The 12,744-nt window shown below is 43.0% G+C and overlaps 1 protein-coding gene across 1 annotated transcript in view; it reads left to right on the top strand.

Moving 5' to 3' along the window:
* The window catches only part of LOC148149929 (semaphorin-5A-like), a 65,334-nt gene extending 52,808 nt beyond the window's left edge, over positions 1–12,526 (top strand). The window contains exons 11-12 of the mRNA XM_087986888.1: positions 7,245–7,452; positions 12,358–12,526. Coding sequence (XP_087843014.1) covers positions 7,245–7,452; positions 12,358–12,526 — 377 coding nt within the window. The remainder of the gene's footprint in view (positions 1–7,244; positions 7,453–12,357) is intronic.
* Positions 12,527–12,744: the final 218 nt, after the last annotated feature.

The following is a 12,744-nucleotide window of genomic DNA, read 5'->3' as shown; positions in this document are numbered from 1 at the left end:
TCCGCATTTCTGTTCTGAATTTACCCCCTCTAATTCTAAGGCTGTGTCCACGGGTCCTAGTCTCCTCGCCTAACGGAAACAATTTCCTAGCGTCCACCCTCTCCAAGCCATGTATTATCTTGTAAGTTTCTATTAGATCTCCCCTTAATCTGCTAAACTCCAATGAATACAATCCCAGGATCCTCAGCCGTTCCTCATATGTTAGACCTACCATTCCAGGGATCATCCATGTGAATCTCCGCAGGACACACTCCAGTGCCAGTATGTCCTTCCTGAGGTGTGGGGACCAAAACTGGACACAGTACTCAAAATGGGGCCTAACCAGAGCTTTATAAAGTCTCAGAAGCACAACGGTGCTTTTATATTCCAACCCTCTTGAGATAATTGACAACATTGCATTCGCTTTCTTAATCACGGACTCAACCTGCATGTTTACCTTTAGAGAATCCTCAACTAGCACTCCCAGATCCCTCTGTACTTTGGCTTTATGAATTTTCTCACCGTTTAGAAAGTAGTCCATGCTTGTATTCTTTTTTCCAAAGTGCAAGACCTCGCATTTGCTCACATTGAATTCCATCAGCCATTTCCTGGACCACTCTCCCAAACTGTCTAGATCCTTCTGCAGCCTCCCCACTTCCTCAGTACTACCTGCCTGTCCACCTAACTTTGTATCATCGGCAAACTTCGCTAGAATGCCCCCAGTCCCTTCATCCAGATCACTAATATATAACGTGAACAGCTGCGGCCCCAACACTGAACCCTGCGGGACACCGCTTGTCACCGGCTGCCATTCCAAAAAAGAACCTTTTATCCCAACTCTCTGCCCTCTGTCAGGCAGCCAATCCTCAATCCATACCAGTAGCTCACCTCGAACACCATGGCCCCTCACCTTGCTCAGCAGCCTCCCGTGTGGCACCTTATCAAAGGCCTTTTGGAAGTCTAGGTAGACCACATTCATTGGGTTTCCCCGGTCTAGCCTACTTGTCACCTCTTCAAAGAATTCCAACAGGTTTGTCAGGCACGACCTCCCCTTACTAAATCCATGTTGACTTGTTCTAATCCGACCCTGCTCTTCCAAGAATTTAGAAACCTCATCCTTAATGATGGATTCTAGAATTTTACCAACAACCGAGGTTAGGCTAATTGGCCTATAATTTTCCATCTTTTGTCTTGATCCTTTCTTGAACAAGGGGGTTACAACAGTGGTCTTCCAATCATCCGGGACTTTCCCTGACTCCAGTGACTTTTGAAAGATCTCAACCAACGCCTCCACTCTTTCCTCAGTCACCTCCCTCAGAACTCTAGGATGTAACCCATCAGGGCCAGGAGATTTATCAATTTTAAGACCTTTTAGCTTTTCTAGCACTTTCTCTTTTGTAATGGCAACCATACTCAACTCAGCCCCCTGACTCCCTTTAATTATTGGGATATTACTCATGTCTTCCACTGTGAAGACTGATGCAAAGTACTTATTAAGTTCTCCAGCTATTTCCTTATCTCCCATCACTAGGCTTCCAGCATCAGTTTGAAGTGGCCCAATGTCTACTTTTGCCTGTCGTTTGTTTCTTATGTATTGAAAGAAACTTTTACTATCATTTCTAATATAACTGGCTAGCTTACCTTCATATTTGATCCTCTCCTTCCTTATTTCTCTCTTTGTTATCCTCTGTTTGTTTTTGTAGCCTTCCCAATCTTCTGATTTCCCAGTGCTCTTGGCCACATTATAGGATCTCTCTTTTTCTTTGATACATTTCCTGATTTCCTTTGTCAGCCATGGCTGTCTAATCCCTCCCCGGTTAATCTTTCTTTTCTTGGGGATGAACCTCTGTACAGTGTCCTCAATTATACCCACAAACTCCTGCCATTTTTGCTCTACTGTCTTCCCTGCTAGGCTCTGCTTCCAGTCTATTTTCGTCAGTTCCTCTCTCATGCCCTTTATTTAACTGTAACACCATTACATCCGATTTCGCCTTCTCTCTTTCAAACTGCAGACTGAACTCTACCATATTATGATCGCTGCTTCCTAAGTGTTCCCTTACTTTAAGATTTTTTATAAAGTCTGGTTCATTATATAGCACTAGGTCCAGAATAGCCTGCTCCCTTGTGGGCTCCATGACAAGCTGTTCCAAAAAGCCATCCTGTAAGCATTCCATGAATTCCCTTTCTTTGGATCCACTGGTAACATTATTTACCCAGTCCACCTGCATATTGAAGTCTCCCATGATCATCGTGACCTTGCCTTTCTGACATGCCTTCTCTATTTCCCGGTACATGTTGCGCCCCTGGTCCTGTAGGTGGTCTGTACATACCTCCCACTATGGTTTTTTGCCTTTGTGGTTCCTCAATTCCACCCACACAGACTCCACATCATCCGACGCTATGTCATGCAGTGCCATAGATTTAATTTTGTTCTTAACTAACAAGGCAACCCCCCCCCTCTGCCCACCTCCCTGTTTTTTCGATAAGTTGAAAACCCTTGGATGTTTAACTGCCAGTCCTGATCCCCCCGTAACCACGTCTCTGTGATGCCTACCACATCATAATCATTCACGATGATCTGTGCCATTAGTTCATCTGCTTTGTTACGAATGCTACCAGCATTCAGGTAAAGTGCCTTAATGCTAACTTTCTTATCATTAGAGATATTGGAAGTCATAAGATGTCCTAAGTTATCCTTCCTTTTTGCTGCATTCCCAGTCTGTCTCAAGTTTAAATCTGCCTGCACATATGCTATCCTGCCGCTTATCTTTCCATTTAACTCCATACTCCATGTCGCTTTCACTTTCCCTTCCCCCCAAGTCAGAAGTTTAAAGTCCTACTGACCACCCTATTTATCCTCTTTGCTAGAACATTGCTACCTGATTGGTTCAGGTGGAGACCGTCCCAATGGTACAGATCCCCCCGGTTCCAACACTGATGCCAATGCCCCATGAAGTGGAATCCCTCTTTCCCACACCAATCCCTTAGCCACGTGTTTACTTCCCTAATTTTCTTACCCCTATGCCAATTGGCACGTGGCTCGGGCAGTAATCTGGAGATTATGATCCTTGAGGACCTGTACTTCAATTTCCTTCCTAGAGCTCGATAATCCCCAAACAGGTCCTCCACCCTAGCTTTGCCTATGTTGTTAGTCCCAACGTGGACCACAACAACTGGATCCTCCCCCTCCCGCTCCAATATCCTTTCAAGCCGGTCAGAGATGTCCCGTACCCTGGCACCGGGTAGGCAACACACCATGCGAGACTCCTGATCCGACTTGCAAAGGATACTATCTGTCCCCCTAATTAAAGAATCCCCTATAACAACTACTTGTCTTTTTGCTCCCCCCTCTTGAATGGCCTTCTGCACCATGGTGCCGTGGTCAGCTGGCTCATCCTGTCCAGAGCCCTTTTCCTCATCCGTACAGGGAGCATGAATCACATATCTGTTGGACAAGGTCAAGGGCTGAGGCTCCTGCACTCCTGAACTCAGGTTCCCCCTACCTGCCTCACTTACAGTCACATTCTGATGTCCCTGATCACTAACTGAATGTGAATCTCCCAGGTGTGACTGCCTCCTGAAACTAAGTGTCCAGGTAACTCTCCCCCTCCCGGATGTGCCACAGTGTTTGGAGCTCAGATTCCAGATCATCAACTCTGAGCCGGAGTTCTTCCAGCAACCAACACTTGCTGCAGATGTGGTCACTGCCGTTCACAATGGGATCAGCCAGCTCACACATCATATAGCTACAGCACACCACCTGCCCAGCCATCTCTGCTTAGTTAATTATTTTATTACTTTGTACAGGTTTGAGTTAAAATACTTTCTGATACCTCTCTGCTATAGTCTTTTTCTAAAAAACCAATTAATAGATAAACAAAAAAAGTAATATAGAAAAATATAGAGGAACTTGGGTGATGAAAGCTGCCGATCAGATCTCTATTTCCCTCTCCATGATTTCTTCATCCTATTCCTGCATGTGGCTCAGTGGTTAGCACTGCTGTCTCACAGCACCAGGGTTCCAGGTTCAATTCCAGCCTTGGGTGAGTGTCTGTGTGGAATTTGCACATTCTCCCTGTGTCTGCGTGGGTTTCCTCCAGGTGCTCCGGTTTCCTCCCACAGTCCAAAGATGTGCTGGTCAGGTGAATTGGCCATGCTAAATTGCCCATAGTGTTAGGTGCATCATTTAGAGGGAAATGGGTCTGGGTGGGTTACTCTTCGGAGGGTCAGTGTGGACTGGTTGGGCCAAAGGGCCTGTTTCCACAGCGTAGGGAATCTAAAAGCCTCTGGGTTTTCATGATTACTGAGGCTCTCCTCACTTAACCTAACGGACTGCCAGCAGCAGCAGGAGGGTCTCAGCTTCTGGACTCCAGGCCCAAACTAAACTCATTCTGTGCTTTTACATTTTCTTCCCAACACCTCTTTCTCAATGCCCTTGACTCCCTGCTGGTCTTTAACAATACTGTAGCTTAACAAAGATGGTCCAGTCTTTGTCTTCAGTACCTGCACATCCACCAATATCATTTACTGTATCCGTTGCTCCCGATGCGGTCTCCTCTACATTGAGGAGACTGGACGCCTCCTAGCAGAGTGCTTTATGGAACATCTCTGGGACACCTGAACCAATCAACCACACTGCCCTGTGGCCCAACATTTCAACTCCCCCTCCCACTCTGCCGAGGACATGGAGGTCCTGGGCCTTCTTCACCGCTGCTCCCTCACCATCAGACGCCTGGAGGAAGAACGCCTCATCTTCTGCCTCGGAACACTTCAACCCCAGGGCATCAATGTGGACTTCAACAGTTTCCTCATTTCCCCTTCCCCCACCTCACCCCAGTTCCAAACTTCCAGCTCAGCACTGGGTGGGTGGTACAGTGGCACAGTGGTTAGCACTGCTGCCTCACAGCGCCAGAGACCCGGGTTCAATTCCCGCCTCAGGCGACTGACTGTGTGGAGTTTGCACGTTCTCCCCGTGTCTGTGTGGGTTTCCTCCAGGTGCTCCGGTTTCCTTCCACAATCCAAAAATATGCAGGTTAGGTGAATTGGCCATGCTAAATTGCCCGTAGTGTTAGGTGAAGGGGTAAATGTAGGGGAATGGGTCTGGGTGGGTTGCGCTTCAGCGGGTAAGTGTGGACTTGTTGGGCTGAAGGGTCTGTTTCCACACTGTAAGTAATCTAATCTAATCAAATAGCCACAGTCCCCATGACTTGTCCTACCTGCCTATCTTCTTTTCCACCTATCCACTCCACCCTCCTCCCTGACCTATCACCTTCATCCCCTCCCCCACTCACCTATTGTACTCTATGCCACTTTCTCCCCACCCCCACCCTCCTCTCACTTATCTCTCCACCGTTCAGGCTCTCTGCATGTATTCCTGATGAAGGGCCTTTGCCCGAAACGTCGATTTTACTGCTCCTCGGATACTGCCTGAACTGCTGTGCTTTCCAGCACCACTCTAATCTAGACTCTGGTTTCCAGCATCTGCATCGTTTTTTTTTACGTTGTCTTCAGTACCTGTCTACCCATTCTGAGTTTTGTCTGTTTCTTCAGACACTTTACTGAGAGTCTTGTATGATCAGCAGAATTTCTACGATTTCAGCGATGAGATGCCTCTGGCAGACTGCTGTGCATGTCCCAACAGCCCTGATACAAGACAATGGATCAAAGTTATGACAGAGTCAAATAAATGGGCATAAATCCTGCCTCACTGCTACCCTGTCAGCTAAGGGAAACTATTACAAAATATCAACATGAACCAGCTCACATGACCCACGTTAGTGCTTATTCCCAGGGGTAAATAAGATGAGGTAAAAAACTAAATCCCATTATCATCCTTTTCCTTTTCTTATTCAGTCTAATCCTGAACATTGACGTTATTTGTTTCAACCACTACCCTTTAAGTGAATCTCACAACTCCTGAGAAATTTTCTCTCTCTGTTTAAACTTTCTTTTGCTAGATTTTTATTTATTGTCACATCTTCTTTCTCTCTGAAATATTGGAAACAATCTTACTTTTACCTGTCTTGTCCTATCCTTTAGTAACTTTAAGGACTGGTATCATAAAGCCCTGTAATCTGAATTGTTCTAATGCACAAAGCCCTAATTCTTCAAATTATACTTTGTATTTGTATATCCTCATACCTGACAGTGTTCTATTAAATTTCAACTGTAAACATGTTAAAGCCTCAATTATTTTCCTATATGGTGGCACTCCATACCAAATCTCACCAGATCATATCATAACAGCCTTCAAATGAAGAAAGTGGTTTTAAATTCAGACTAGAACTGAAGGTCTACAGAACACACACAAAAAAGGATCTTCACAGGTCAAAAACAGCCATCTAACTGTTGTAATCCAATTTTCTAGCACTTTGCCCAGAGTTTTATATGCCTTGGCATTGCAAATGTACATCTAAATACTTCGAGATTGTGAGGGTTTATGCCTACCACCCTTACAGGCAGTGAGTTCCAGATTCCCACCACCTTCTGGGTGAAAAAGGCTTTCCTTACATCCTCACTAAAGTCTGCTGAACTTTTTATTTCTGTGCCTTGAAAAGTAAATCAATTTACTTTTTACTGGAACTTACACACTTCTGAGCTGTATTGATTTTACTGAATGCCACTATGGAGCAATACAGTTTCAGAAGCACTGAGGTGAAGCAGAACCTAATATTGACTGTACACACATCACACAATATGAACTTACTGATCTTGAGTCTTTCAGCAAATACAGCCTCCATTCTGAAACGTTCAATACGTAAGTTCTTGACTGTGTAGAATTCAGAGATATAGTGAGCTATTGTTTAGCCATGGAAAAAAAACATTATCTTTTTATAATGGGCCTCTATTTCATGATTCCCATTGGAGTCAAGTGAGGTATTATCTTTGTCCGACTTTGCCTTCTGCTCAACTTGTTCATGCTTTACCCTTGGGAACCTAGAAGCAGGAGGAGGCCATCAGTCCCTCAAGTCTGTTCCACCATTCAGTGCGATCGAGGTTGATCCACGGTCTAACTCCATATACCTGCCTTTGGCCCATACCCCTTAATATTTTTGGTTGACAAAAAATTATCTTGAATTTAAAAATAACAGCTTCCATTGCTGCTTGTGGAACAGAGTTTCAAATAACTAACACTAACACTGTTTGTGTGTGGACATGCTTCCCAATATCTCAGCTAGCCTTAATTCTCAGTCTGTCTAGAATCACCATCCAATGGAAATAGTTTATCTTTATTTATTCTGCCTTTTCCTGTTAATATCTTTCAGACTATGGAACTATTAAGAAAGTTCTTGCCCCTGTGAATCAAGATCAGAGTGGTTGTTTGTTGGAGGAAATAGAACTCTTTCCAACCAATCAGCGAGACCGTATAAGGAACCTTCAAATCCTACACAGTGAGAGTGTTCTGTTTATTGGACTACAGGAGCATGTGATAAGACTCCCTCTGAAACGTTGCAGCTTTTACAGAAGTCGGAGGTAAGATTTTTGAATATTAGGAAATGAAGAAGGTTTTAGTTGTGTTGTGACAGAATTACATTCTCCTCTTCTGACTAATGACAAATTACACATGGGCAGAATGTTCCTTTTTTCAGGGAGTGTTCCATTGAGTGATGGCTCAGTCCATGGTGGCTCCAAGTGACTTTTCTCATGAGCAGCTCTCCACCTCATTAATTCTGCAACTCTCTTGGGAACTGTGAGAAAAGAGAGATCAAAATGTCATTCACTGCACACAACTGCAAGTGAGGAACTGTCCTTCACACCATGGTGTGGTTAGATTTTGTGGTGGCAGATATCAGGCTCCTTATTCTGTGCCAAAAGAACATTCTTGAATTAGCTAGAAAAGAGCATAGCAGCTTATATAGGAACAGGGAGACTTCAATGGCAAACTGATTCAGTGAGCTTCATTGTGCTACTTTCCCATTAACACATTCTTTATCTGCTCAAGCTTTTATCCATCTTACACAACTAATTCGCTCACATGCAGACACAGACAGTGCCCTGTGAACCAGCACAGAGAGGTCAGATACTGGAGACCTCCAATTCCCTTCTATCACTGAGGACCAAGCCACTGATCCCTCAGAGGAGGTTCTGGTAAGTTTTACCTGCACTGTCCACCAGCTCGCAAACGTTCACCTCAGTGGGACCTTTATCTATCAAAGAATGGGGAGCACATTTCTAATGAGCACATCATTGACACATCTCCACAGCTGCTCAAGAAGAAAATGCCCCAGGTTGCTGATGCACAGAACATTGCTGGAGACCAGGCACAAGCCTGAGATAATCCAATATTTCTACCTCATCAAAATGCACACAAAGGCTTAGCAACAGCATGGCAAGTTTGTCAGAGGCAGCTAGTAAGCTGGATTGAAGGATGGAGGGATCCATCTTTGTTATCAATTCCGTGCTGGCCACGGCATGCATGCATTCAGCTACCCCCACGGACAGGCTGACTACCACCATCGAGGGCCAGATCCAGCATATGCAGTCATCTGCTGGATATATGCACAGACCTGCTCTCTCTAACACTCTTGCTCTTGTTGCTCAGCATCAATGACAAGGTGATAGGGGGATCAGGGAAGTTGACCTCACTTTAAGTATCACTTCCTCTCAAGGGGGCACCTATTGTAATATAAATGTCACAAGTATTATCCCCCCAGAAGCTGCTTCTTAGGATATTTCAGAGATCATGGATGTAAGTTGCTTGCTCAGCTTGAAGATTCATTTTCAGATGTTTCATCATCATCATCAGTGAGCCTCTGGTGAAGCACCCGGTGGTATGGCCTGCTTTTTATTTGGGTTTAGGTTTCCTTGGGTTGGTGATGTCACTTCCTGTGGTGATGTCACTTCCTGTTCTTTTTTCCTCAGGGGTGGTAAATGGAATCCAAGTCAATGTGTTTGTTGGAATGCCATGCTTCTAGGAATTCTCGCATGTGTCTCTGTTTGGCTTGTCCTAGGAAAGATGTGTTATCCCAGTCAAGGTTCTGCCCTTCCTCATCTGTATGTAAAGATACTAGTGATTGAGGATCATGTCTTTTTGTGGCTAGTTTATGTTCATGTATCCTGGTGGCTAGTTTTCTGCCTGTTTATACAATGTAACGTTTGTTACAGTTCTTGCAAGGTATTTTGTAAATGACATTAGTTTTGCTTGATGCCTGTATCAGGTCTTTCAAGTTCATTAGCTACTGTTTTAGTGTGTTGGTGGGTTTGTGGGCTACCATGATGCCAAGAGGTCTGAGTAGTCTGGCAGTCATTTCCAAGATGGCTTTGATGTAGGGGAGAGTGGCTAGGGTTTCTGTTTTGTCTGCTTGTCTGAGTTTGTTGCTGAGAAATCGGCAGACTGTGTTCATTGGGTACCTGCTCCTTTTGAATTCACTGTATCGGTCTTATAGATTGCAAAATGAACATAAAGAGCCAAACTGTATTGCAAAGAAACTGCAAAAGTTGAAAAAAATTAAAAATATGTGGTCAGTCTGAAAGCCTTGAGCATTTCGGACCAAAAGGATAGGAGTACCAAAATACAGGTGTGGGGAGGGAGTAGGGGTGTGTGGTTGTATTATGAAGGTTCTGCAAAAGACTATTTAGAAAAGGCAATTGAGCATTAAAGTTTTGTACATTCAAAAACTCCAAAAACTGTCCAAACTTTGAACTTCCAATCTCCTTCCCCTAGTCCCAGTTCATCCATCTCAGCCTTTTTCAGTACCTCTCCACAAATGACAGCCATTGCTGGTCACCCCTGAAAGGTGCGCCAGTGTGAGATACTGACATCAGGAAGAGGAAGCCAGTGCAGTTAAGGTTTAAAATCACAGACCCTCGAAATAGTAAGAAGGAGAGACCAGGTGTAGTTAGAGATGGATGTGATCTATTGGTACATGTGATTCACATTATAACATTGGGTTATAATGCTAAAGTTCTGTGTGGTCGCTGGCATTTATCCCGATCGCTCCAAAAATGAAAGTACAGCAATTGTGCACATCAGTGATGGAAAAATAAACCATTCACAGAAAACCTATACTACTCCATTGCAACAGCCTCAGGGGAAAGGAACATCTTTGTGAGCATTGCACACAATGGTCAGAGATGTTGTCAGTTTGCAATCACATAGCATTAAGAAATGCAGTTGCAGTTGTTACACAGTGGTATATTGAAGGGATTGCTGCTCCAGTAATAGGTAAGTTTATCTTATTTGTTTTGTTGTCTGGAGTGGATCAATGCTGACAGCCCCAGTTCGCTTTGTAGGTATCGAGTGGAAACCACTAAAAGCAGAGGTTGATGATTCAAATTTCCCTCTTTTCAATTTTTCTCCGCTATTTGGAAGTTGAGGACAGGAACCACTCAATAGGACACTCTGACTGAACCAGCACATGGCGGTGCTTAATGATATAGTGACAAGTCATTGACTTTTCATCTCATTTCACCCATCGAGTCAGCTTCTCATCAAAGCATCTTTGCAGATTTTTAATCGTAGTCCATGTTTTGACTTTTCTATGTCAGGCACTTCTGTCGCAGTTAAACCTCATTTGGATTAGCATTTTCAAAGCAAGGATCACAAAGGCCATGTCTGGCCTGTGCTGGTACAGTTTATCAGCAGAAATGTTAAGGCTATAGATTATGTGAAAGAATTATGAAAAACAAACTTTACAAAGGTTAGAATTCTAATGGCAGTGTATCATATGTTGTCAAAAATAATTTACCTCCTCTGAATTATTTGGTAATACTTTTAAAAATAAAAATTTACTGATACAAGATAATTGCATATTATTGCACCTTGATATAATCTTTGATAATATTGTATATTGGGTTTTGAGTTTCCTAGTTTTCATTCCATTGAAACTTTATCACTTTTATTACAGAATGTATTTTGTTTTGTTGTGGTACAGGCTTTAATTAAGCCAATGAAGAAACAAACTTGTTTTATACTAATGAGAGTTGAATCCATAGTAATTATTACACTGATGGAGGTTGCTTGTTGACTGCATGTATGAAATAGATATTCCTGTAAATATGCAGTGTTGGTTATAGACCATTAACTCATTCTGTCATGTTAGCATTAAACTCACATTATTAAAAATTCTGCAGAAAGTAAATAAATCTGCCCAATTCAGGAATGATTCTGACAGCAGCAGGAGCTAGATCTGGTGGATTGCCATTTCATTCACAGAGAAAACAGTAAGCTCCAATCTGAGGAAGAGGGAACAGTGGAGGGGTTTGGGTCTAGCCATTCTGCTTATAGGTCAATATTTGTTTTGGGAATGGAGCAAAATTTGTGAGTGTTCACATAGTAAGTTTGGAATTCTCAAAGGTGGGACTTTCATTAAGCCAAGCAGAGAATGTTCCTGACAGGCTCACGGTCACCTTCATGGCTAGGCAATGATCCCATGCTCCAGCTGATGTGGAACAAGTTTCTCTGTTGTACCATTACAGGTTTGGTGTTCACTTTTATTATTTGAATGATGTTGGCTCTGGGATTTAGCCAGGATCGTGGTAGGTGAAAGGAATGAATGGAACCTTTGCTTCTGTATATGTCCAATATGCAAAGGAGCAATGGAATCTGCACTTCAACACGTATTTTGTAGGTTCTCAAAGCTACAATTCCATTCAATTTAACCTTGCATTGAATTAAATATTATCAATATCACCTGTTTCTTCATGTGCACATATCCACTGACCAAACTAAAGTGTTAAGTGCATTAGTCAGGGGTAAATATAGGGTAGGGGAATGGGTCTGAGTGGGTTACTCTTCGGAGGGTCGGTTTGGACTTGTTGGGCCGAAGGGCCTGTTTCCATACTGTACGGGATCTAATCTAATCTAATAAAAAACACTGACCATTCAGACTTATGTAATGATTTAACTTGGACATTTTCCTTTCACTGAGAAGCATTCTAAAATACTCTGCTGGGTTTCCCTGAATTAAGCCTGGATCAAGGAAGAAATGTTAGCTGCCATTGCGATCCGGCTATCTAGCAGTTCCCCTCTCAAACTTCATTAGCTATGCAGTAGCCCAGGCTCTTGGATGATGGAGGTCATAGGAGGGCACAATCAGCGTATAAATATTGGGATTAGATCCCTGGATAAACGCCGGATCAATTTGTTTTGTTTTGCAAGCCATTATCAAAAATAAACAGTTAAAAAAGTGTTCATGATCACTGCAAATATAACTTTTAATCTTGTTCTCAAATAGATTCTAAAATTGATTTTGTCCCAAATTTCAGTCCTTGCAGTTCCCTGACAAACAGAATTTATTTCTAGCTGACACCCAAGCACAGACGTGCATGTATGGATAATAAACATTGCATGTACGTACTCTAATGTTGTACTGTGCAATTATATGTATGGATTAAAGCAGAGATGTAAAGTTTGATCTCATTATCTTGTGCCTACAGTTCATGTGTGGGAGCTCATGACCCTCACTGTGGCTGGGATCTGACCGCAAAGAAATGCACAACGTTAGAAGAAAGCACAAATATGAATAAGTGGGAGCAAGAACACGATTTGTGCCCAGTGAGTATATTTCCACATTGGCTGATGTTCATGAATGAATCGTTTTCTTAACCTCTCCACTCACCAGTCATGTTTCTCTCTCTCTCTCTCTCTCTCTCTCTCTCTTTCATGTGAGTTACAGTGCATCCCTATGGTGTGGTAGGAAAATGGTGACTTGACGTTTATTTTCATTCACAAAATTCTCACATCATTTCAAATCTTCAAACATTTTTGATGAAACATAGTTGAGTTGGTTGATTCAAGCAATTGCTCACGTGTTGCTGACTCAT

The sequence above is a fragment of the Chiloscyllium plagiosum genome, unplaced genomic scaffold (genome assembly GCF_037043375.1).
Source record: "Chiloscyllium plagiosum isolate Xiang-an unplaced genomic scaffold, Cpla_swu_hap1 HiC_scaffold_5, whole genome shotgun sequence".
NCBI lineage: Eukaryota > Metazoa > Chordata > Chondrichthyes > Orectolobiformes > Hemiscylliidae > Chiloscyllium > Chiloscyllium plagiosum.
The sequence above is the reverse complement of the archived record's forward strand: the minus strand, read 5'-3'. Positions and strand labels throughout refer to the sequence as shown.